This window comes from Ptiloglossa arizonensis, chromosome 5, assembly GCF_051014685.1.
Source record: "Ptiloglossa arizonensis isolate GNS036 chromosome 5, iyPtiAriz1_principal, whole genome shotgun sequence".
Lineage (NCBI taxonomy): Eukaryota > Metazoa > Arthropoda > Insecta > Hymenoptera > Colletidae > Ptiloglossa > Ptiloglossa arizonensis.
Genome location: NC_135052.1, coordinates 25,891,452 through 25,918,765, shown reverse-complemented (window position 1 = coordinate 25,918,765; position 27,314 = coordinate 25,891,452). Strand labels below are relative to the sequence as shown.

The window sequence follows — 27,314 nt, the reverse complement described above, 5'->3', positions numbered from 1 at the left end:
TCCGTTTTTCTGTTTATTAAAATACCAATTAGAACTATTTGCGTAGGGATACTTTTATTTTTATATTCATTGTTACAAGCTGTCAATTAAAAAGCATCAAACTCGCCTGTGAGTGTTACAGGCGGGACTGGCATGAGGTTAAAGCTACCGCAAACACTGGATGAGCAGTAATGCGACTGCGCAGTATCAACCAATAAAAATTCATCATTTCGAGCACGATCAGACTTGTCTCCGAGAAGTTTAGAGTAGTTTAGTTCGATTGTAGACATCGTAATGGGAGAGCTGTTTGGTGATCGTTCAAATTTGATACGGGTAACATTGAAATAAATAGTAATTTTCTTGCCTGTACGTGTGCATTGTTAATGACATACCGTATAGTGGACATGAATTTGTATAGTGTGACAAGATATGCGGTACAATTTTAAAAGCGAGCCAATACTTCTTTGGCAAACGTCAAAATTGGTAAGTATCATTTCCTTAAAATAAAATCTATCGTAATGCACATCGATTGTTCGTGATTTACGAAACAGACAATTTAAAAGCGTTCAATCTATTGATAAACTAGCAATCCATATAAAAGTAAAGTTTTATTTACAATTTAATATTATACATGTACATATACGATACAAAATATAATAATATAATCTCCAAATTTTTTGAATTAAAATGAACACTGGCTCGCTGTTTTACCGACGATTCTTTGATACATAATTGATCGCATCGTTTGATCGTTTCAACGACCGTAGAGTTCATAGAAAATTGATTGTCTTTTAATCTACATTATAAAATATATCAGAGTACCATTTAAAAAATTATAGTACATTTTGTAGAACACGTTTATGCTATATAGAATGTCTCTAGATAAATGCTGTTTAAAATATTGCGAAAAGATAAAAAATAAGATCGAACACAAATTTTTCCGAACATATTTCGATCGATCGTACATTTCGTATCTATTTATTAGGCGAAGATACAAATTTCGAAAGCGTTCTGTAAATAAAGTGTATTATTACATATACTTTGGTTTTATTCATTTCAATAACTTCTACTCTTCCCTTTGGACCCTTTCAAGAAAATTTGAAATAAACATCTTGCAAAAACTTTTCTTTCATGTGACTAGATCTCACATAAAAAAAATAATGAAATAATGCTTTATCTTTTACTTTCTATCATTTAGCAATAATTTTAGACGGTACTTGTTTAGAGACACCGTATATAATAAAACTCATTTTATGTATATAGAACCATTAACGTTGCAGTTTTATCGCTTCCTATACTTGTTTAGGGTGTAAAACAAAAATAATATTCGTCACAGTTGATTCATGTATGAAAGTCGTGACAAATATTTTCTTACACCCTGTAGTTCGCGATACTTCAAATAACAGTATTTGTTTGTGTTTACCTATGGGAACTCGAACTTATTGTACTATATCGTATAAAAGCCTACTACTTTCATTTGGCACTTTACTGGCAAATATCGTTCGAGTTATTGTTATTCGTTATAACGTGTATCTACAATTCCCAGAGATTGTAAAGTTCGTAAAGACTGGAGTAGAAAAATATAAGTACTTGTTGGAAGTTTGCGCGCCGGTCAACGGTGCTACTAACACTAACAGGAAGTATTGGAATAATCGTTCTAACAATTTGTCCGAACGAAAATAAAAAAAAAATATGGTTCTTTGAATATTGAGAGCGTTCGGAACTTATGATAATACTTGATTACAATTGATATCTCTATAAAGATTTATATTATTTGTTAAGTATCGATAGTTGGTATTTAAGTAGAAAAAGAAACGTTCGGTCGGAAAAAGATGACATACAATAATCATCGTTCTCCGTATTTGGCAATATAAGATTGCTTTGCAACCCTGACTAATTGGTCGTACATAGAACGATCAGTTTCTTTTACCAACGATGTAAAGTGACTATAATTGTTTTGGAGCAATATATGTGGATGATCATATTCCTGCAATATAAATGAAAATACAACTATGATACAGTTTCTCTTATATTATCAATATTGCAATATAGTAAGTGATAAATTTTGCTTACCGCCATGCGACCTTTATCCATGACTAACACTTTATCGCTGTCCATAATGGTGTTCAACCGATGAGCAACAGTAAGTACAGTGCATTTAGCAAATTTCTTCCTTATCGTATGTTGAATCAAAGCATCCGTTTGTGGGTCTACATTTGCAGTTGCCTCGTCAAGCATGAGTATTCGATTGTTCCGCAAGATAGCTCTCGCCAAGCAAACCAATTGCCTTTGACCAACGCTATAATTGCTCCCTCTATCCGACACTCGACTTTCTAATCCGGCAGTGATGACAGAATCCTTTAACTCAACCTGTGTATTTAATAATAGGTACGTGAATTACGAAATAACCTTATTACGCGAGAAGGCCAGAGTTGACTTTTCATTTAACTAACCTCTTCGAGCGCTTCCCATAAAGCTTTGTCAGAGAATTCATTAAAGGGATCCAAGTTACGTCTCAATGTGCCAGAGAATAAAACAGGATCCTGTGGAATGATTGATATATTTCGTCGCAGGTCTTCTAAACAAATGGTTCCAGTGTCTATGCCATCAATCTCCATAGGTCCCTCCACTTTCGCTAGCCTAAATAAGGCAGATATTAAAGACGATTTCCCAGCGCCTGTCCTACCCACGACACCAACCTACAATATTTTAAACATATAGATTTTCTGCTGATTTCCTATGTTAATTTATACACAATTGTATTAAATTTACAAAAGAGGAACTAACTTTTTCACCCGAATGGATGACAAGATTTAGATTTTTCAATACTGGAGGTTCATCCTCCGCGTATCGCATGTAAACATTTTTGAATTCGATCAATCCTTCTATAGGCCAGTTCTTTGGTGCGTTAGCAGGAAGTGCAACTACCTCCTTCTCAGTTTTCTTCGCGAACTTTCCTTTGTCACGTAGATTCGGTTCGGGCGTTATTTGCGTGTATTCCAACACACGTTCCACGGACATCATTTGATTCGCCACTTCAGCATTTTGTCGCATACCCCATTGAATCATACCGGTCATGGCCATCACCTGAGTGATGGCTAAACCCACTTCACCTCCAGAAAAAGCTGATAAGAAAACCATATTTATTAGACGATCAACGACTGTGCAAAAAAGGACTTGTCAATGAGATTTTTTACCTTGTTGTAATAAAAGGAAACTGAAGGTGACCAATGAAGTGAACACGAAGCAAAAAATGTCCAAAGAAAATCCAAAGGCAGTGCTTGCTACTACATACATATAAACAGTGGATGTGTGAACGTCTTGTAGTTTGTCAAATTCTTTCTTTAGTATGTCCTGTGCACAATAAGCCCTAATAGTAGTCAGTCCATTGAGTGTGGCATTCAAGTGAGTGAATACAGGGGAACGGGCTATGGAAAGAAAGCTTATTTGTTATCAAGTAGCACATTTTGTTAAATGCTAGAACTAACATTACTACTGCTTACTAATTCCTTCCATCCGTTTGATATTTTTGCTGGTTTTAAGAAAGACTTTTCGTATCCAGTAAAAGACGGTACCCAAAAAGACTATGGGAATTAGAAAAAGGGGATTAACGATGCAGGATACCACTAAGGACCCAACCATCAACAAACATATCTGGCTAGCATCTAGTATAGCTTTTGGTAGTAATTCATCAATTGCTCCCATGTCTTTTGAGAATCTATTAAGGATTCGACCACTGGGATTGGTGTCAAAAAACCTCATGCCCGTTCTGATGAGAGCATTGAATGCCATATCGTGCAGCTTTTGATTGCACAATATGCATACTTTGTAAAATGTTAAAGACCTAGTAATTCCAATGGAGAATATTCCAACCACTATAGCCGTGTAAATATATATGTAATTGTACATTGACGACAAGTTTGAGTTATCTATTGATGTATCATTGGTAGTAGAATTCAGGCTCAATTGCGCAAGTGTATAATGCCGCGCTTCTTCTGCGTTTACTCTGAAAATATTTTTAGTTTACACGATGCATAATGACAATGAGGACATCGATTATTGCAATATCTCAAAGTACTTACAAGATAGGAACAAAATAGTCATTGAGACTAACGGTGATTTGCGTGCAAATAAACATTAAAAGAACTGTAAGTACAAGACACAAATTGGCACCAGTTCGAAAGTACTTTATGAAGATTGGTCCCTTCACCGTTCCACGAGACGTTCCTTCGAGGCCATCGTTTTGTTTTTCGGAGTCTTCATCCTCCTCTTCGTCGTCTGTTCCCCCACTACTGGCTTCAGGCGTTCGACTCTATCAAAACAAGAAATATATTACACATTGCATTCATTGCGTATAGAATGTAAAACAATTCCTGGGTACAAAGCACAAGAATCTTACTCTGGTGCTCGACGATGAGAATTGTCTCCGCATTACGTTTTTCTCCAAAGAAGAATCGTCCTTTGTTTCAGTCTCTTCTGCCAACAGCTGACAGTATTCTGGTCGCTGATTCAACAGATCTGAATAACTAGAAAATAGAGTGACTTTTCCGTGCTCTATTAGTATAATGGAATCGACATTTTTTGCATATTGTAGCTGATGAGTAACCAAAATTCTGGTTTTTCCAGCTAGGTATCGTTGCATACATTCCTCGAACAAATGCTTACTGACATGAGTATCCACCTGGAATATATACACTGATTATTAGAATAAATTCAGAGGAGAGCAAAGTACATTATGAGTCATTATGAATCTACTCACAGCACTTAAGGGATCATCTAGCAAATAAATGTCTGCCTGCCTATAGAGGGACCTAGCCAAATTGATCCTAGCTTTTTGTCCACCTGATAGAGAACTGCCTCTTTCTCCAACAACTGTCTGATCACCCTGTGGAAACTGTTGGAAGTCTCGGAGCAGAGAACATGCTTTAACAACCCTTTGATACCGATGGCGTTCGTAAGGTTGCCCAAAAAGTATATTCTGTCTAACAGTGGACCCAAAAACCCAAGCTTCTTGGCCGGCATAGCTCAAAGTTCCATTTACCTTCACGTGACCTTCTGTCACGTCTATTTCTCCAAGTATTGCGGACAAGAACGAACTCTTCCCCATCCCTACCATTCCTATCACCGCGTACATCTTCCCTTTTTCAATCTCAAGATTGACACAGTCAAGAGTGTTCTCTGATTGACCAGGCTCCCACTTGGCCGTTACGTGGACCATTTTTACTGCACTTGACGATTCTTCGTTCACGATCGAGGAACGCTTTTTTTCTGCAAAAAATATACATTGTCAAACACAGAAAAACTTAAATAACTGCGAGAAACGATCTATGGCGTAACTGCCTGTTGTTTACCCCCACCATTAGGGGCATTTCCTTTAACACGTCGCGAAGCTCAGCGGCCGACAATGTAACGAGATCCGAGTTCGAATATCAATGAAATATTATACATACACTAATACGTCGTTGAAACTTTTTTATTTACGTCTTTTTTAATACGAAAGTTTGGTCAACGTATTTGTGAGTTTTTTTTTTATTAAAATGAATCAAATACGACCCAATTTGATTAATTTTAAACCGAAATATATAATATAAACGATATTTAATAAATTATTAAATAAGTAAATATAATCCGAATTATAACATATTTGGTTTCATTTTAATCGAAAAATTGTCACAAATACAGTGGTATAAGTTTTATTAAAAAGAAAGTGAAAATAAAAAAGTTTTATCGTTGCATTAGTATTGTCTCACCAATGTATTTCTTTTTCTTCGCCTTAACTCTCGTGACCTCTTTCTCTTTAACTCGTTGTCCTTTTTTACGTTCGGTACAACAAAGGCGAACCTCGAACGGTTCGAGTCATATCGTGTCTAAAAATCAACACCCCCATTGGACAAGTGTTTGGCTTAGATCTTGATTTTCATGCAGTTATTCAACTCCTACCGTATAAAGTTTCATATTCTTTAACTCGATCTAAATATCAAGAATGCTCACCTCCTATGAGATTCGCAGTGTTTTTTAACAAGTCACTGGCGACAACAACGAGCCCGTTATGCCTCCTTTTCTCCGCCGATTCGTCGAGATTCTCGTAGGCATCTATGTCGTCGTCTATATAGGGTAAATCGTTCCCGGACGTTTTATTGGTCTGTTTAGAGTCGTTGTTGATGCTCCCATTGAGGCTGGCGGCTAACTTATTTATCGTGAATCCGTTGTCCTGGAATTCCTCGTACATCAAAAAGTGTTGCAGTCTACGTACGGCTACCATGCATTCGGCTATTTCCGCAAAACCACGAACGAACATCCCTGACATAGTGTGCGCCAATATATTGAAGTAAGATGAGAAAACGAAGACGGTGTCCGCCGACAATTCGTTTCCAAACAACAACATGCTGATAAGGGTACAGAAAAGGGCCATTCTCGTGGTAAACAAGTTGAACGTCATGTAGATGCCTCTAATGTAAGAACTCTTTGTGACCACTTGCAATTCCAACTTGCGCGCCATCTCGATTAAAGCGCAGAAGGGTTTCTCCCAGGCATACATTTTTATCACCTGCACGCCCGATATGATCTCGTCCATCAGGCGCACTCTTTCGTCGGTTTTGATGGCCGTTTGCAGTCTAAACTTCGAAGATAACTTTCCCGTGTAAGCTGAAACACGCGTGTCGTGTAGAAGTGATTGTATACAACATTGTTCATATATTTCACACACTGAAAATCTCTGGAAATCATCGATGAAATTAAAACCTTTATACTCGTGCAATTATTGCAAATTTACGTTGTGCAATAAGAAACGGATTGTTACTTTTTATCTTGCTACCATTTCAAGAGATAACGACGACTATCTTAATGAATGCGAGTAAGCGTATCTCAGATTTATGTAAATAACGATCTCATTTGGGGCAGTGTAATATTCAGGGTAGTATGAGTGGCAAGCTTTAAAGTATCCGAGGCACTATAAAGCGGTTATCATTACCGGAAACTTACATTGAATTGGCACGACTATAAACACTGCAGCAATGCCGATTAGACCAGCATATCCAGCCTCGATGTAGAGAATGTAGGCTATGATCAATCCGGAGAGCGGGGCAGACCACATATAGTGAATGAAAATGGAAACAAGATCAAACCTGTTGACATCGTTGGCCACTAAATTCACTACTTTTCCTGGCGCTGTCTCGCCTAACGCAGTTTTACTGAGCCGCAGCGCCTATTATATAGAAAAAAAGAATATTACTATCTTCGCAGTAGCATACTCTCTGCCGATAATTATTCTAGAAAGTGTATCAATTAAGGCAGAAATTAACTATTCAGATGCTTTATTCTCAGATAGGCAGAATTTTATATTCGAATAAACAGAGGCTAATGAAAACTCTGTATAACGAAATAATAAATTAATATAATAATACTATTTCGTTTTACATAAGTGCATATGTGTATACGTTTAAAATATGTTAAAATACACGATATAACTATTATTTGCAACGTTAATTCGATCGACTGTTATTCGGATAAGTTTTTATTTGTTCAATGTAAAGTATAATTTGATCGAAGAACTTGGATTGTAATTTTGATCGAACAATGGACTTATCGAAAGTTGTTCACCCTTTATTTCGATTTTGCCTATCTCTACTGCCATCTGTATTACCTTCCGATAAACAACGGAACAAGCGGCAACCCTAATTTTCGCGCCCACATGGAATGCGCCGAAGATCGCTTGATTAAATGTAATAACGTTCACCGCCGTCGCCAGACAGATACCTCCCGCGTACAAGAGCGCAGTCTCGTATGTTTCGTTCGTGTTCTTTCTGAAGTACCGCAAAAGCCCACCCAGTAGCATTGGTGTCCCTAACCTACGATGTAAATTAATGCGATAATGAAAAACATCAAATTCGAGTAAATAAATAAATTCTACACCGTTGAACGAAAAGAAAGTATGTATACCTCAATACAAATTCGTTCAGTATCTGCATAAGACCGAGTATAAAGTACTCCCACAAAAAGGTACGAAAAATAGCCTTTAATAGGCTCGGTCGGCGTTTGTATTTCTTTGAATTTTCTACTTCGATGTTCCATCGTCTGAAAAATTATATATTTCAAACACTCGACATTATTTTTCTCGGTTGACCTTTATCCGACCATTAAAAATCATTTTAATACCAACTTCTCTAGTCTGTCCCCAAGTATGTTCGATCGATCGGTCTTCAAGGGATCATACAAATCGTTCCTCTGTAGTACCTTTTTGTAGCCTGTCTTGAATAAACCTATAGTCCACCTGCGCGACCACGTTATAGATAAATATGATACTATACATAATCGTAAAATTAATAATCCGGTTATTTAACGATACATCTGTCACTAATAATTTCAACGATTGATGATAAAGCAGTTTTGTCCACAATTATTTATAACAGTAACGTCTAGTAGCTCGTTCTTTGTTAATTACCCATGCATGTATAAATACCGCGAAACCACTCGACGCGCAAATGAGCGTTTTATCTCAGAACAAATTTACATTCGCAAAATCATTTTAGAAGTACTTAAAATGGCGACTATCGATAAAAAAATTCCGTGACACGTAATACGGTAAAAAAATTCAGAAAATGTAGTCATTTAACGTGTCGTCGTCAACAAAATCGAGTATTCGGTAATTGTTTACAAGAGTTCCGATTCTTCCAATTTTAACGGCTTTGAAGTATATTGATGAGATTATGTTCCTATTATTCACAATTTTCGAAATATAATTTTTAGAAACATTCAGTTATAGTACAGTTTAACGGCGTGTGATGTAAGTGTGACTCACGGGACATTGAATTGTCTGTTGCTAGGGGCACTTCGATTAAAAGTTCAAGGAAGAATACAATTTATTTTGGAGGATAATTATAATTTATTTTGGATTTAGAATTGTTTGTTCGCCGATAAACAATAAAATATTTATTTATTCGTTAACAGCTCTGGTTTACGCGTCGAGATCTCAGCGTTCTCTTTACCATCTCTGATTTACTCTTTCTCCGTGAAAGCGAGAGCAGGATAAAATGAGAGAGTCAAAGAAACTAAAAGTAAACCAAGAGCGGTTCGAGGCAGATGAAGCATCGATATTTTATCTTGCTCTGTATTTCAGAACCTTATACTTCTTCGCGACCAATGTTCGTCTGCCTCGTATTATTCGCCACTCGCTTTCAATTCTTCTAATTCGCTCTCGTCTTCAGTAAGAAAGAAGCGAGAAATGACCGTTCAAGAATTATGCCCCCTATTAGTTACATAAAACGCGCGAATTCCAGGCCGACTTCTCTCGACCAATAAATAGTGTAATGTAGTTTATGGACCACACTTGTAAGAACATTCGATTCGAATGAATCGAAATGATTGAATGTATGAAATTCGAATGCTCAAAGCTAACGGAAACATACAACAATGTTAAAGCATCGTAGCACGTAATCGTATGCGTTAGTTTTTTTCGGTATGTTTACGATATAATACTTTCATTGAATATTCAAAATAGATAAATCGAGGCTTGTACCGCGTGACCGTGAATTGCAAAGCCAACGCCAATCGATGAAAAGAAACAAAGAAAAATTCACTTTACTCGGTCGGTAAAAAGAGTCATGAAAACTTACCACCAAACTAATACTGATAGTAAATTCGCCTTTTCTCGGGGGTTCGGATTCGATTTCACGTTGCTTGTGTCCATCTTCCTTGGTACGCTGCATTAACTCACCTTTAAGCGATACGAACTCGAAACGACACTTTAATCACAAAATTAAAATAAAAAAAAAAAAAAAAACGATCGTTCTTAAAAACCACGTGCACTCGCGAAATCGTGCGAGAAACTAGGAAACGAAAGCGGTTCTCACGGTATACACAGATTTTATCATTCAAGTAGCTTATCTACTTGAGTGTCCTCTTAAGTCAAGTTAATTATTTGCTAATAGCCGTATCGCATGAAAATTTACACTCGACACAGATAAGGTAGAAATCTCAATAATTATCACTAAATCTTCAGCGATAGTTCCATCTGAACGAGATTTCCTGATTTTTGGTATAAAAGGTTCTTCTGCTTCTTACCGGTGGCCAGCGTCAGAATAAGACTTGTATGAGTCGAGCACCTGTATTTAAAACAAAAATATCGTATCACGTTCAAAGTATGTGCCGATCTTTCTTCTTTATCTCCTACTTGCGTTGTCATTCCTCAAACAACGATGTGTTCGTACGATCTTTTGACACCGTGTTGCACATGTTTGTCGATGATAAGTAAAATATTAACGCGATCAAACGTTCTAAATTCCATACAGCTGGTTCGTACTAGTAATTTTCCGAATTTTTAATACACCACAATGGGTCACCATGACGTTTAAGACGTTGTATATAATTATACGTACTTGGGTATTGTTTACTCGTTAAGCGTATGCATCGAGACCATGAAAATAAATAAATTCAGCACGACGATAGAGAATATGTTTCGATAAGAGTTATCACTTCTAAATGCTCGTGCAATACTTATGTATTACTGGATTATCGAAATTCGCAAAATTTATTTACATTTCATGGCGATATAAGGGAAAATACACTGAAAGAAGCGAATAATCGAAGTAGAATAAAAAATTCGTCGGCTGAATACAGATTACATTTACCATGGAATGTTGATCATTTGGTTTCGCAAGATTCCGTTCGCGTAGCCATCTAGTGAAATTGTAATGAGCCTAGTTGAATAAATTGTCGCGACCGCACGCGCGTTTATAATTCATCGGGAAACATCTGATTGTTCAAATACGCTGTCTGTCGCTCAATCAAAGAGATAAAAAGCAACGCGTCTACAACAGCGGGATGATACGAACTTAAACGGAAAGTTCGCGACGTTATTAAAATACTGTGAATATCAATAACGATAACGAGTTTGTCAAAAACTTCATTTCAACGTTATTCGTTACACTGTTACCGTCTCAGCAACGAACGCAGAACATACAGAGTAAAGTGAAGAAAAAAAGTAAAAAAAAAAATTACGAATAATTTATTATCAAATGTCGAAATTCGTTCGCTCAAAATTGTTCGATAAGTTTTCGCCGGCGTTACTTTTAAACAGTTCCCATTTTTAAATTATCGTTGTTCGAATTATTATTACAACATTTAATTTTCTTTGATTATGCTACATCGTAGCAAATTTTATATCGCTATCTCTTATGGTAATTTCATGTAAAATTACCCAGTTCGTCTCTTAAATAATCGTTGTTTTATTTTTAGTTTCACGTGTATCAATTGTGTATCTCGTCGATGACGAAGATAAAATGGTGCCAGCAATCCTCAGTGACGTCTATGATTCAGCACTAATGCTATCAACCAATTGTCAGTCTCTATTCGTATCAACGTAGATAGAGAGGAAAATAAACAATGAAAAATCCTCCACGATTCGAGCGAGTAGGGTAAACGCATACCCTAAAACGTTAATTCTTATCGGCGAGAATAAATCTTTTTGTATGCACTGCCACGAATTGTATACGGAACGATACTTGTCATTGGTTCATGGTACATACACAAGGTTGCCAAGTTAGCAAAAGCTATAGTCATCATGATTATTCAACATGGATTTCTATGAACTTTTCGTAAGAAACGGGGTGTTATTAAACTTATATAATCTTACGTAATTGGTCTAAACAATCCAAAACAGAGAAACGAGTTTTGTTTTCTATTTGGAACGTTGATTGGGAAAGAGATTGGTTTTATCCGATGGATACGTACTCAGTTGTGCGTATCGTGTATCGTGTATCGATAAATAGGAACACGATAAAAAAAATTAGTTGCCAGTGTACAGGCGCGTCAAACATTCACACGAAGTAACAATGATCTGTTTTTGTTTTCAGCTACGTAAAATTTCTTCCTCGATCAAGAATTATCCTACAATAATTTAATGCTACGTCACAACGTTTATTGCGCTCTTATCAGTTCTACAAACTTTCTCGAACGCTGCCTGTTACCAATGCGAACCATTTAATAAAATTGTAATCGTGTACAAAACAAAATACAACGCAAGAGTATGTTTTCATTTCACATTTAATTAATTTGAGCGTATTTAAAAAAGAAAAAAAAATGCTGCTTCTAATGTTACCATTCGATTATTACTGTTGTAAAACAGAAGACACAGTAAGACGCCTTCGACAAAACCTAGCTAGTAATGTTATAAACAGTCCTTGATTCCATTCAACATGAACGGATGTGTACACGAACTGTCATAAAACAAATTGCCGTGACGATAAATGAACCGTCATTCTTCAATATACTTCGGGTTTTAATGAATTTATGTGCACGAATACATATATTATATGAAAAGTTGAATATTGAATTATAACTTTCGTGACTGAGGCGTCAATGCGCGTGTATTATGTTTCCTCCTTAACTTACAGTTCTAAATCAACAGAATTGTCGCTCTATCGATCGATTGTGTACTATAATTTCCAGCCGAATCTTTCTAAATCCAATGTTTAAAAATACAAATACAGAAGTATTTAGAATCGCTTAAATTAAACACATGAAAATACTTTCAGTACAATTCAAACGTGTTATGCAACGAGAAGTTAACCTGAAATATCTAGCAATCGCTACGAAGCCACAACAGAAAAACACGAAGGGAATAGAGTCGACACGATTATCTTTCACACGCCTCAATGAGCATTTTCGCTTCAAATTCTCTAACCGTCAAGCATCTATAAATACCCTGTTAGATGAGTTACTTTATTTGATTATTAATCGTGACCACTATTCAATAGTTATGAGGCAAGACTTCCAGTTGTATAACGCAGTGTTCGACTAATGGGATCCTATCAGACGATGCTACGCAAAATTGTTATTAAGACAAGATGCTGAAAACTGGTCAATTGTTAACGACACGTGATTCGTAACGACTCGGTATAAATGCATTAGTCCTCTCAATTCTGCTTGACGTGCACAAGAATAACAGTATCGATAACGAACAAAGCTTGGTACATTCAAAGTAATATTTGAGATATCATTTCATCATTGCTTAATTCCAGGGAATAATGTTAAAAATAATAACTCTACATCTACGATAATAAAATAATGAATTTATCAATAATTTAATGCAAATATTTCAGTTAAACAATTATATTAATCTGATATGCTAGTTAAACTTATTGGAATATTTACATTTACAACTCTATCTCTTCTAGAGCCACGTGAAGCGCTCATTACATATTTTTCATTGTCAAAAAGTAATTATACCCTCTGAATAAGATTGTTCAAAATGAAATATTGATGTTATTTTTCTTGTTTTAATTTCGAATAAAACAGACTCAGATCATTTCTTCGAATTAAAGGTACTTTCCAGCTCACTGAAGCTCGATTCTAACAATGGAAAATTAGATTAACGCCACATGCTTTTAGAACGGACGCATGTCAAACAATTTTGAGGAAAACACATGGTTCTCAACAAGCGGCACAACGTTTATTTCGCTGGTATTTTCGATTTGTTTATTGTATTTATTAATACTAAATCTATTTCATTTTTAAGTACATACTTAAAAGTTGTTTAAACGATTATTCTGTATACATGCATGTGTATTTCATAAACGATTTAACAGATATATTTTGAGCTCTAGAGGGTAAGCGAGCAGTGTGCACAGTGGCCTCGACGCAAAGCACGTAATGAACAGTTGATTTGAAACATTCGATAATGAACTAGTTTGTACTCACTTTCTGCCTCTACATTTTTTGTATTTCTGCCCTACGAGAAAATGTCGCGTATGTATGTCACATGCTCTAGGAGATAAGCTTTATTTTCTCGCAACGTGAAAAACACGCGCGAATAAAACCAAATGACGTACGCGTGTTCGGCGCAAAGCCTGCGCCACTACTGAATACAGTTCTCAGCTTTCTTTGCTTGGCTCTTCGCTTTGTGACGCACTAACACCATCTTATCCAGACATTATATGAACGATGTACTGTTGGAATCATATTTATTTTACCGATATTATCAGATGCAATTGACACTGTTTTCCATTCATCCATATCGTTGCACCATTTATGATCCTCTATAATTTTAAACATTAATGATTGAAAAGCTATACTGTGATTTTCCTCGAAATATTCTTAACCGTAGATTTTGAGCATTTGACCTATTTTAGTTTTAAAACCTTTATAGAATAGTATTAAATTTTTGACGGTAAAATTTAAAAAAAATTGGACATCTTATATTCGAAGAACTTTATTTATTATTCTATATCGTAACTTTAACTTTTTGTTTCTTATAATTAAACATTATATAAAATTAAACATTTATAAAAAGCAATAATAAAAATGTGCTAGGTATCATGCACCGTAAGAATCATACCTAACCTAATCTAACTTCTAACTTAACCTTAATTGATCATCAAATCCGTGAAAATTTTTCAAAATATCGTACTAACACTTATCGGAAATTTATATTCTTCAGTAGAATTACATTAATGAGGCAGCTTAATTTTGAAGGAAACAAAATTACGTATGAAAACAGTTTATTTCATCTTCAAAACAATGTCATGGGCTACTTACAAAAATAATACTATCATTACAATCGTTTTAGTATATTAAATGCTTATACGATGTATAGTACTACAGAATGTTTGTATGTATGTACATTGGTTTATATTCGAAATTATTATTTGCTAGTCTTTAAAGTCTGAATTTTAAATTTTATAAATATTATTATTTTGTTCCAAGATACTTAATCTACTTTGAGCTCCAGTTTATCCTCCTTTACGATTAAGAGAATTCAAAATTTCAGTATTTTTCAGTGATGCACAATTCGCATACACATAATTTATACACATTAGCGGACCCGAACTTCGATTAATTAAGAATATGAAAACTAAGCGAAAATATTTTCGGATATGTTCAACTCAGAAAATTACTGGTCGCTTATCTTTCTCTCGAATATTGATAAATAGACAAATATTAAATTGCACTACTCCATTAAAACGCGATGACAAAAATGTCATGAGCTCTTGCTCTTTACAATCATTTATAGTATTTATATGGAGTATGATATACCATAGCAAAATACTTAAATTTAATGTCTGTTTATCCATAAAATTATGTCAAAGTACGAGTCATTATACAAAAAACTATAACCATAATTTAATTGTCTACTGTGATAAAAAAACAGAGGAGTTCTCCCTCCGTAATATTAAAAAACCTTTGCATAATTCTATTAAACCATTCTCATGATTCGTAGATGTTTTGTTTGGTTGTTACAATAAAAACATCTAGCAAAATTCTATACGTTTCTACAAAATAAAATAAAAGTAAAAGAACTATTTAGTTGTATTTGTTATTCACCGAGTATAAAGACATTACCCTTATTAAAAAAAAGTCTAATACTTCTAAAATATACTGTAACAATAGTACTTTCTCCTAACCAAGTAAATTTATAGTAACAATTATCGTGATTGTGGATTTGATAACATTAATACCATTTTTTCGTAAGCATATGCCAAATTTTTAGCCAAAACTGTGCAACATCCACTCTCCTGTATAGTTTGAAATCTGTATGTTTTGAAATTTTTTTCCGCGTCTATGTATGTAACAGCCGCCATTAGCGGACACATAATAATTTTTGTGTGATCCAGAAAGTTGACCTAAAAGAAAAAGACCTTATTGAGTAAAGTTGAAAAATCTTATATATCTAAGATATATATTTTTGTTCATTTCACTTACTTGCACTGTTCCATTAGTCAATTGCATAACTACAGCATTCTGTGTTCTGAACCACTGATGCATGTAAGGTATTCTAGACATAGCATCACATGGTTTTACAGCAAACGAACTTCCAGCTTTCATTAAATGTTCCTTCATATATTTTAAAAAGAAATTCATTAGCTTCATCTTCTTTTCCAATTCAGGTGGATATTCACTGACGGTGTAATATAATTCATTTCCTTCACGATTTATATAATGAATATTAAAACAGTTAGCTAGCATTATTATTCGGGTGCCATCGTTGTACATCACTCCCACTCCGTCATCAGAAAGTTGATATCCAAAACCATATTTATCTGAATAGTCAACCCATTTACTTATCCATATTACAGGCTGCGCAGCAGGATCTGTCATTTCATCTGCACAATTTAAATAAGATGTATTTACATGACAAAAATTGACGTGATATGAAAAGAATGATCCAATTATATAATTAGTTATGCATTGTAGTTGACACTATTATTACTAAATGTGTCTTAATAAATAGAAAATTGAAAGAGGGATGAGATTTCATGCTTGAGGTTTCCATAAAAATCTGATAGAGTCTTGAATATTCTGTATCAGAAAATAATTTCCATTGTTATAAACAATAATTTCCATGCAAAATGAGATGATGATATTCAATCCCTGGATGAGTATACCTTCTGACAATGTTGTTTCTCTACTTAATTTAGATTTTAATACTGCAGCCAGCTGCTCTCTTAACGTATGAAGCATCATTTTAATATCAAGATTCATTTTCTGAACTTCATTCACTCCATCTGCAGGCTTTGTCTTACGTGCTGGACTATTAGGTACTCTGAATACAAAGTCCTGTCCCTCTCCTCCCACATTAGTATTCATTTCAGTCAATGGTTTACGTTGATTGTGCATCTCCAACATATCTAGCCGAGGTGCCATTGTTAAACACGAAAGTGGTAGACTTACTGGCATGTAACCTGTAGCAGATTTTAAAACAATATATCTGCAAGATTTTCGCATAATCACACCTTCACCCCATAACGCACATATTCCTAACACAAATGAACATGCCTGACTGACAAATTTAGATATTTCTCTTCATGACAAAGTATGAATTACATTTTTAACATTTACTACTTTAATTTTAATGGCTTTTGTATTAGTATGTTTAATCGGATATTTCAGACTTTAACCACACATGTGTAGCAGCTTTTGCCTTGACAGTAATTTTTTTCTACGATAGTTTTGAGTTTTATATAGCTGATAGTACTGATTTTACTGGAAGATAATAAGATGTAAAGAATAAAACAGATTAGTCTTTATAAACATATAATACACGGTTCAGTAGCTATTTTTGCAAAACTTGTAATGAGAGATTATGTATGTAGATTGTATATATCCCACTTTGCCCCTCCACTACTAATACAGTAAAAATACTTCAGATACAACTGAAAATGAAAAATGTATATCATAATACTATAACATAAAAACAATTCATTGTTGATACAGTTGGTAAAATGGAATAAAAAACTGTGCGTTAAGGGGTTAATACTGTAACAAAATTTTTATGGTATTTACCACAAGTAAAGAATGCGTCTTTTATTAATTTGCCTATAGAAGGACGTTCGGATGGATTTCCCCGTAATGTATTAGATATCATGTTCATAGCAACTGTATTGATGTGCGTGGGAAATTTGTACTGAACTTGTTTAATTCTATCATAAGTTTCCCGTAAAGTAGGTGTTTCAAATGGAGGTTTGCCCACAAGTAAAGTATACATAATGCATCCAATACTCCATATGTCAACTTCATAAGAATGACCAGACTTGGTTAAAATTTCTGGTGCTATATAATTAGGAGTACCACAGACTGTTCTATTAACAAAGTAAAAAGTCATGACTTGGTTACAATATTTAAATACATTCAAAAATGTATGAAAGAGTTACTTTTTTCGTTCGCCTTCGTGTTCCAATCTAGTGGCCAATCCAAAATCACCAATTTTAACTTGTAGATCATCGCTTAAAAACAAATTACCTAATTTTAGATCTCTGTGAATTATTTTATTTTGATGCAAGTAATTCACACCCTCTAGAATTTGCTTCATATAATATCTAGTTTCACATTCTGTCAAAGCTTTCCTGCGTTTATGTAATTCCATCATTGACTGGAATGTACAATGGCTACTTTAATAATATATATTTTTATTAAAGGAGATTAATTGATAAGTTTAAAGACTATTTACCCTTTTGCGACATAATTCTAAAATTATATACACGTTCTGTGGATCATCAAAGAAACCATAAAATCCAACAACATGTTTATGTTTCAAAGTTTGGTGAATGGAGATTTCTTGAGTCATCTTTTCTCTATGATTGCTTTTAGTAATTTGCGACTTTGGCACAATTTTTCCAGCAAATACACGATGTGTTGTTGATTCTCGGATTTCGTAACATTTTGCAAACCCACCCTATAGAATAATGTAAGAAATTGAATGTAGCGAACATAAATTATATGTATTAATTATTCGTATTGCAACAATTTTTTAAGCACATGCCTTACTAAATGTACGTGCAAATGTAGAATATTGAAATTTTTCTCTACCTGCTATAAGCACAAAAGAACTAAAACAGTGCTACTTCAAAGCTTTTATATATTATATGTATAATTAGATTGATATTAGCACATGATAAAAAATTCACGAATTTATTCATTATGAGATATTTTTTGTGCAGAAAATTTCCAATAAATTCTAAGTACCTGAAGCAACAGGTGCTGAAGGTTGTGGTATATATAAAAGTACTAAACGATAGAAAAACTATTTGATCCGCGATGGGTTCTCTTAATGAAAAGAGGTCATATGTAAAAAAAAAAAGAAAATATGAAAAAATAATGAAAATACGTCCTTACCTTTCCAAAAAATCGTCCCTTGATATAACTTTTCCCCGAGTTTACGTTGAATATCAGGTCTGGAATGATCCATTCTTTCTCATCTTTCGACATCTCGGACTATATTTTTTTTCGTTTATAATTCAGTGGCGCGTAAAGCGTAAAACTTTGCGTTCTAGTCAGGATTGTTAATACGTTAATTATGCGCTTTGCAAAAAAATGTATATTCGGCGCTAACGTTCTTTCGAAATACAAACTTCGTGTTTTTGTGTCGAGGAAGCAAGCAACGGATTTCAATTTTAAATCCCAGGCTTTTGACCAATCGCGAGTTACCCGCTTATAGTGACCAACTATAGATATGTTATTCCCTATGATACGCAAAATGACATAAAAGTTGAAAGTCTTCATGAAAACTGTTGTGGCAAATGTTCCTAAAGCCGTTTTTCTTCGTCTGTAGGAAGTATTAATAAGTTAATACGCGAAAATAATTATACATAAATATTTATACGTACAGTGAAATATTTATACCTACATTGAAAACATTTATGAAGTGCTTTGCAGTAGTATTAATATAGCGTATCAATTAATCTAGGAATTCAAAAGAATGCGTTAAGTACAGGAAGATCCTTCTTTTACATGGTTATATGTATAATACATACATCCATAAATATTCTTTTATTCAAATTAAATCAAACGTCATTTTAGAGACAAGGGCGCTGGAATTGGAAGAGTTACGACGTCCCGTGAAAACTTTCCCTAACAAAGTGGATATCCGGTAATGGAGGTGTGGTAATTTGAGTGGCGATGGTCGATGCTCCTCTTTCCGGGTACCGGCGTCCATTTTCCTTGTTGGCTTGTCTGAGATTGGCGCGTTTCTCATTTATGAACGGATTATTTGTCGACGAGTAAATCGTAAGTACGTTTTCATGATAAGAAATTGTGACCGTTGCTTGGATCCTTTGCTCGATGTTTTTAAGATTCTCCATTTATCACTGAAGTAGCACGGAGAGAGAAAAGCAACTACAGACTAGCTCGATAATTTTACATAGCGTCTATAGGATGATCTAGAAACTACGATGCAGTGTAGCTCTTTGTTAAGTTAAAATAGAAAAAATTAATAGTGTATCGTATTTCTTAATCTTAAAACAGAAAAATTTATTAGACATGTCCTTTAATCTTCTTACAGTTTAATAAAACTATGATGTATGGCCAAAGAATGCCTAATTTCTTTATGATTTAAATTATTTGTATTTGTTATAAAGATTCGAAAAGAATATCTTATGCGAGAGTTTGTTCATGCTTTTTTATTTAGTTATTTAGAACAACTTCTTGTATGTTTGATTCTGCGCTGTAAAACAGTCTTGACAGTAATGTTTTTTCCTTGTTGTTTTATCAATACATCAAGTATATATCTCATATTAGTTCTACTAGAATTAATACTATAGTAGTATTATGATTATAAAGTGATTAATAAATTTGATAGATTTGGCCTCCGCATGGCACAAATAAAATATAAAAATATACCTTGTTAAGCTATGGATTATTTTCCTTTATTAATTTTTAAAATGTGTTTTCAGTAAAAAATAGTTACAGTTCATTTTAGTTTTTAGAGTCACCTGTTTTGGGGTTAAAAATTGTATTTAAAATTTCAGATATATTAATAAATGGAAGGTGCTTCAGCCGGCAGAGGTGGATTTCGTGGCCGTGGTGGCCCAGGAGGTCCAATGAGAGGACGTGGTGGTTTTGGAGATAGAGGAAGGTACATATAAAGTTTTTGATAATAACTACTGTATAGAATATTTTAAAACAAGTGGTTTAACATGAACAAAAATTTGAAAATAGATAGTAAAATTTATTTTTACAAGTTTTTATTTTTGAAAGTAATTAAACTTTATCTTTCATATCATTTATGGCTGGTATAATGAACTGTCAGCCCACAGTCACTAGTGACCTCCTTTTCTTATTTGCATACTTTACCAAACCATTAGAGCATGGACCCATATATGTTTAGTTCCAACATTTTCCTTCCACTTTGTTTAACAGCATCACTTAGTTTAAGCATTTGAATTCTGCGCACTAACAGCATCTTATATTTCAAGCCCTTGAGCAAACAATTTGCTTCTTTGAGCATCTAACTATGTTGAAGATATAATAAAGAAAATAAAAATTGTTTATTACAATATCATTTTGTGTTAAAAGATAGGTTTGTGTCTCATTTATTACAAGTAGCGATATCAATAATCCATTTATCTTTTGTCCCTTATTGTTAAAATGATATGTTAACAGTGTTTCTATTAGTAGATATCGATTTTTTTATCTACTTATAATATGGAGAGTATAGTTAGTTAAAATAAATAAGTTGTGCTTATAGTAATAGATGTAAGAATGTTATTGCAATATTGAAAATAAACTATATGCTTGGAAGCTATTAAATTGGCTTGTAAAGAATTAATTGATCAATGGTAGTGGTCATGTGACTCTTGATGAAAAAGTTCCTCACTTCTAATTTATTAAAATAAAATATAAAGTAAAAGTACATGGTATTTGAATAGGGGTGGACCTCCAAGAGGAGGAGGCATGATGCGAGGTCGTGGCAGTGGACCTGGAGGTGGTATGAGAGGTGGACCGCCTGGAATGAGAGGCAGAGGTCCCCCTGGTAGAGGTGGTCGCGGTGGTCATTTTCCTCCAGGGTAATCTATATTAAACCATTTGCTTATTGCATTGCTTAACTATTTTATTTTTTTCTTGAAATAATCTATTTTGACATTTCAGAGGTCCACCAGAACCAGGAATGTCCAGTGGACCTGGTGGTAGTGGACCACCTCCTCCAGGAATGGGTGGTCCACCACGTGGTGGTAGTAGAGGAGGAAGCAGTGGTTTTCGTGGTAGAGGAAGGGGTGATTTTGGCAGGGGAGACAGTCGTGGAGGTAGTAGCAATTTCCGGGGACGAGGAGGAATGGATAGAGGCAGTCGAGGAGGCTCCAGGTATAACTTACCACTTTGATTAAGTTGTATACGCACATAACAATTCTAACATTTTGGTTTATAATTTTTAGAGGTGGGTCAAGAGGTGGTCCAGGAGGTAGAGGAGGTTTTGGAGATCGCGGAAGCAGAGGAGGTAGTGGACGTGGCGGGCCATCGAAACGAGGAGGTGGACCACCCGGCTCCAGTGGACCCTCTAAAAGACCAAGATTTGATCAACCGTCTTCGCAGCCTGCAAACGGCTACGCAACTCAACCGCCCAGGTAATCATTATTTTTATATTTAATCGGGGAAAGCTAAGCTTATAAAATCTAAAATACTGCAATACAGTCAAGGCTATGGAGGTGGTACTAGCAATGCCTATGGTGGAGGACAACAGCAGCCACAACAGCAACAAGCAGTGGGATACGGCGGAGGTTATGGATCACAGAATTATACTCAGTCGTCGTATCAAGGCTATGAAAGTTACCAACAACCACCGGATTACGGTCAAACAGCGGTAAGTATAATTCATATTATACAGTTTGTACAAAACATGAGATTATTTGAATATATATATTGAAAATCATGTTTCTTTTCAGGGTTATCCACCATCGGCAGCATCTGATAACAGGTACGGCGGAGCGCCTGCTGTTCCAGCCGCAGGAGCTTTCAGTACCGGCGATCCCTATAGTTATGGCAAAGCACCGCCATCAGGTTAGTATAGTACAAATAGTATAAGCTGATCAATATTTTGCACGGCTTAAGTGTTTTCTAATAGAGTTACTATAAATTATGTTTGCGAGACAAATTGCGAAGTGTTAAAAACGTCTAATGCTCTCGCGAATCATGTAAAAAGGTCGAATTCGTTGAAAATCGTGATTTAATTAATGTGATATACTGCGTGCACAGCCAATTACCAGCAGGAGGCAGTGGCAGCAGTAGCAGGGTGTGGGGGTGCAGGTTATGCCCCTGCTAATCCCTACGATGACCGATCTTCTAATACCACTTCTATGACCAACAGGGGTGGTTACTCGACGCAACCTTATGGTTAGTTCTTTCGTTCGACACAACACTTTACATCACATACTAATCTTTTCCTCGGTTTCATTGTGAAAAGAGAAAAAAAGATAGAGTGAGAAAATGAGGGAAACAATCGACTCAACGCCCTGTCTTCATGCTTATCAATTGTTGCACACGTAATGCTCGAATGCGAATCGATTCAGACGAGAAACGCTTTTCCATGGGGAAATTGGATTTATTCGCGTGAAGCATGCGCAAATAGAAATAAAGTCTTTCTTTTATCTTCTCCGTTTAAGCCTTCTTGTGATTTGAATGAGTTGCGTTTTAAAACTGATCCCATCAGAACACAAAGATTGGTAAGGCACAGAAAAGCGTGGACATAATGGCTATTTTCATCCGGACACCAGCACTGCAGCACTGCCTCCTGCCATACTTCACCGCAGACTGACACTCAGCCATGAGTATTTTTACACCTGATAACGATAAAGAAACCAATAAAATTGTTTAAACTTTATTTTCATGAAGGTAAACGTATGACTAAAATTCTAAAATTGTTGGGTTACAGATCTTTCTCGTCTGAGTCATACCTCCTTTACTCGAAGCACCTTTGGCTAACAGATTTATAATTTGTGTCCATTATACTTACAGATTACTCGAGTCAAGACGGTGTGTACGGAAAACAGGATTATGGTAAGTACAATTCAAAATCCAAAAGAATTCTTAACTTCTAAAAGGCAGTTTCTTATCGCGAATAAGATATTTAAGACTAGTTCCTAACATACCGTTAAGAAAACGGTCGTATTCGTTAATCAAATGAAACTGAAATAATTGAAACGCCAAGAACAAAGTTCGAATGAAATTTTCAATTTTCGAATTTGTGAGAAACAAATGCAAAAGACGTTTCAACGTTAAATGCAACAGTTACAGTTTTAGCGCAGGTTTATTTTTACTATATTTTTAAAAACTACAAAGAATATAGAAAGAACATTCATAATTTTCGGTGATAAGTTACAAGATTCGAACAAAACGAGTGTTACAAGGATTATTAAAGACACAGATGTTTCTATTAAAAAGAGATTTAGTTTGTTTAAAAATTATTTATATTAGATCCGAAGTAACCTTAAGAACAGTACACAAAATTTGAATTGCATGATAATAAAAAAAAGACTTAAAGATGCGCCCAAAAAGGGGGGAATAACGTGTGCATATTCATAAATTTTTGTGACAGTTAACGTGTATATAAGCATAGAATTAAATACAGAATCACATAACGAAATGATTGAACGGAGGAGCTATGGTTGTTTGCAGGTGGCAGTGCTGGTTACCAAAACGCCCAGTCTCAGCGACGTTATTAAATTACACATTCAACTATTTAAATTTATATATTAAATCCACACACTTTTCCAAATTCAAAGAATCGTTCCCAGCGCGTGAAAAAGTTGGACAAATAATTTTTGTCTTGATTACACAAATAGTAAAGTAATAATTGAACGAAGAGCGACTTTTACATTAAGGAGGAAAGGAAGGAGTACAGAATGCATCGTAACGAAATTTCTATAATTTTACCATATCTTTGTCGCGCGCAAGGAAAAAAAAGCTTTATTAAATTGCGCAAGGAGGCGCAAACTGTCGTTTAATAACGATAAAAGTATAAATGACAAGAGCGTTTTATACTTGACTAGCAGTATAGCATCTACTTTATCATGTTTGTCTAATAACTTCGTTTAGGATTAAGTTTAGTTGGTGTACAGTACATTTTCGAGCTAACCTGCGATTGTGAAATGATTAACATTAAATCGTATAATCGTCTTCATTGTAATAGTAAAGACAAAGATGTTTACACTATTTGTAAAGTCATTAAACAGTCGATCATTGTGAACACAGCTCAATTATCGCTAAAGAATTCTAGGTGTAGAAAGAAAAACAAAATAATGTCGTATGTCCTTTATAAAAGGAAAAGTTAATTGTATTTTGTGGTGTGTTTCGTTTACATTTAACATAAATCAAGAGATTCTAACTTGTATTGGAGTGTACTGCTCTTTTATGCGTTAATAGTGCGATTATCAGTTCTGAGAACATTTCTGACAGTAACAATTTTAAGATGCAATAAATCAGTCTTGTCGTTGCGATATTTCGTATTTTTTAATATGGAGCGCAATTTGCGCGAAAGATGCGTTAACGCTCTCTTTAGAGGTGACAAAAGTTTTTTGTGTTTTGTTGGTACTGTTGAAAACCTTAAAAATTTAATAACACGATTTAGGAAATTATTCTAAAAGGTGTTCAAACGGTAAATACATATGAATAAAAATGTCACACTGGCAGAGACAGTCAAAACGAAATGCTCTAACGATTCACAAGAATAGATGTTTGTATTAAATTGAGAAATAGTGTAATTATCCAAAGATCAACATGCATAAGTAGCTAAAGAAACTTGTCCCAGCCAATTGTGTACATTAGAGTACAGAACCATTATGTAGGGCAGACAATGAGACCCTATATTTCGTTTATTATATGAATAACTATAAAATTATCTGAACTGTACTAATCTCATTGTCGCATGTCATCAGCATAGTGATATAGTGAATCGATTTAATATTGTAAGTCATAGAGTAACAATTTAAATGAAAAGAAACATTGAAACAAAGAATCATAAAAAAAAAAGTAATACTTTTTACATTTATTATTTCCTCACCTTCAACATGAGAGATTATGGACTGATCTTAAAAGAAACTTAGCGATGAAAATGAAAACCAGCAACTGCCATAGGAAACCAGTTTAACCAGATGTGCATTAAAATGATTCCAACGTTTAAAAGAGCACAATCTATTCGTATGATTGACGTAGGTATAAGTTTTTATTAAGAAACGATATTTGATCTTTCCAAAACGAATTCTTTTGTAACTGTTTAAACGAGAAAAAAAAAGAAGGCGATATCCGTTTTTGTTTGTTGTATATAGTTCATTCAAAAAGTATTTCTTATCTAGAATGAAACATTATTCATGTGTAACAGCGTTGGTGGAAAATTTTAGGTATATGAAAAACTTGACAAAAACTAAGTTTATTTCACAGGCGTAGCAACAACCTGAGATACTTAGGGAACAGAATGAAAGAAAGAGAGAATACCTTCCCTCCATTACCAGCAAGGAGATACCGATTCTGATAAACATACAATATTATACGAATAAATGACGACTGTATGATAATGTTATTATTGACCAATGGCACAGGTACCACATTTAAATGAAATCTAGAAAATGTTTCTTCTTTTAGAGTATCATAGTACTTTTCATTAATTAGAATCCTTTAATTTGATTTTCTAAAGAGTTGATCTGTACTAAATAGTATTTGATCTTTTTTATGGTGCACCCAATTTTTTTCATTCGAAACATTGTCACAATTCTTTTCGATGTAAATAGTAAGCATCAGTATATCTGTTGTCTTCCAAGTTACTGTGTACAAAATTCAATCACGCCTCGTGCGTATATGTATGCAAACAGAGAAAACACGTTTAAAAAGAAAAGCGAACAAATGTTAAGTAATCATGGAAAAGCACGCAAGAGTTAACAAATTAAACCTATGCTAACATGTATTACGCTCGTATACTATATTAAAAAACAAATGCTCGAGTAAACCTCAACCCGAATTCAGGTGAGTAAATATAAATCTATCCGTTTTTTATACAAAAAAAAAACCTATAAACTTATTGTAAAACAAATGTTAGCAAGGATAAATTCTACATAGATCTGCATCTATCGAGTGTAAAGTGGAATCATTAAAAAATCTACAGGGCAGTTTCAACGTCTAATTAAAATATATCGCTTTCAATAGGGATACAAGTAATCATATAATTATTAGTTTTATTAGTCTTGAAGATAATCGTCTAGTACATCTCATAGGTACAGGTTTCTGTTCATAACCTTTGAACCGCTTTATACATGCGATACCTGCAGTATTGTAACTGTAACAATGAGGTAATGATTGAAAGAGATACTATTTGAAATTTTTTAAAAGTGAATATTATTCGATAAAAATCGAGTACAATCTATTGTGACCTTAATCAAAGACAAGATGAAGAGCAGGGAAGGAACGTACTGAATACTTATGAAAAGAAGTCTAAGAATGTTTTTAAGTAATAACGAGTATAATATGATTGAAGTATTGAATATAAGCGCATTAGGCAATAGGTATAAGGTATTTATAAGATTTCATTCCTTCTGTTGTCTGTTACTATTTTCTAATTTTTTTATTATTAATTTCTGTAGGTTGATAACAACTGTGCAGTCATACCACCATTGAATGAGCCGAGCAACATCTGCCACATGACTGGCATCGACGTTATTCTTCAAGAGGATTCCAGTGACTTACATTTCGATGGAGAATATTGTAAAAAGGTACTAACATATGTTTGAAAAGACTGAATTCATAAGATCTACAAGTTTAGTAACCGACTGTGATATAATCTGTGATAAAAGAGTATGGTTTCACGAATAAAAGGTACAATTTATATAGATTACTCGAAATAATTTTCGGGGGTTTAAAATTCATAAAGTATTTTGTAAAGTTTCTTCTGCTTCGTTTATTTATATTTTGTGTTTGACATTAACATTGAATATAAATGTAAACAATACAAAAAATGTACAAAACTGAAAAATATATTCTATTTGAAATATTTTCTTTTACAATCTTAAAAATTTTTCAACAATATGGTATCTCTCTAATGATATTCTAACAATATGAAAATATTATCTTAATATCAAATAACGCGA

At 34.4% G+C, this 27,314-nt stretch overlaps 3 protein-coding genes across 9 annotated transcripts; 1 reads left to right on the top strand and 2 right to left on the bottom strand.

Moving 5' to 3' along the window:
- Window positions 1–568: 568 nt before the first annotated feature.
- LOC143147202 (ATP-binding cassette sub-family C member 4) lies at window positions 569–13,842 on the bottom strand. Its single transcript, XM_076312254.1, has 16 exons — window positions 13,675–13,842; window positions 9,591–10,079; window positions 8,138–8,248; window positions 7,918–8,052; window positions 7,622–7,826; window positions 6,961–7,183; window positions 5,971–6,624; window positions 4,739–5,247; window positions 4,379–4,660; window positions 4,062–4,291; window positions 3,483–3,985; window positions 3,177–3,407; window positions 2,767–3,104; window positions 2,433–2,678; window positions 2,053–2,349; window positions 569–1,966 (listed from the first exon to the last, which is right to left on the bottom strand). The coding sequence occupies exons 2-16, from the start codon at window positions 9,662–9,664 to the stop codon at window positions 1,826–1,828; spliced, it is 4,179 nt and encodes a 1,392-aa protein (XP_076168369.1). The 5' UTR covers window positions 9,665–10,079; window positions 13,675–13,842; the 3' UTR covers window positions 569–1,825.
- On the top strand, window positions 2,346–26,950 carry LOC143147205 (uncharacterized). Of its 7 annotated transcripts, none has more exons than XM_076312261.1 (11): window positions 2,346–2,367; window positions 19,270–19,476; window positions 20,217–20,323; window positions 21,117–21,254; window positions 21,337–21,549; window positions 21,621–21,809; window positions 21,877–22,045; window positions 22,128–22,242; window positions 22,438–22,575; window positions 23,197–23,238; window positions 23,857–25,213. In XM_076312261.1, the coding sequence occupies exons 3-11, from the start codon at window positions 20,229–20,231 to the stop codon at window positions 23,901–23,903; spliced, it is 1,146 nt and encodes a 381-aa protein (XP_076168376.1). In that variant the 5' UTR covers window positions 2,346–2,367; window positions 19,270–19,476; window positions 20,217–20,228; the 3' UTR covers window positions 23,904–25,213. The 7 variants fall into 7 exon arrangements, with proteins under 7 accessions (XP_076168376.1, XP_076168378.1, XP_076168379.1 ...); XM_076312263.1 differs by lacking the exon at window positions 2,346–2,367 and adding an exon at window positions 19,050–19,172 and having other exon boundaries at window positions 19,270–19,480; XM_076312264.1 differs by lacking the exons at window positions 2,346–2,367; window positions 23,857–25,213 and adding exons at window positions 19,051–19,172; window positions 26,811–26,950.
- Window positions 15,224–19,009, bottom strand: Polo (Serine/threonine-protein kinase polo). The gene is made up of 7 exons (XM_076312255.1): window positions 18,586–19,009; window positions 17,921–18,145; window positions 17,625–17,842; window positions 17,257–17,552; window positions 16,359–16,655; window positions 15,676–16,076; window positions 15,224–15,596 (listed from the first exon to the last, which is right to left on the bottom strand). The coding sequence occupies exons 1-7, from the start codon at window positions 18,676–18,678 to the stop codon at window positions 15,399–15,401; spliced, it is 1,728 nt and encodes a 575-aa protein (XP_076168370.1). The 5' UTR covers window positions 18,679–19,009; the 3' UTR covers window positions 15,224–15,398.
- Window positions 26,951–27,314: the final 364 nt, after the last annotated feature.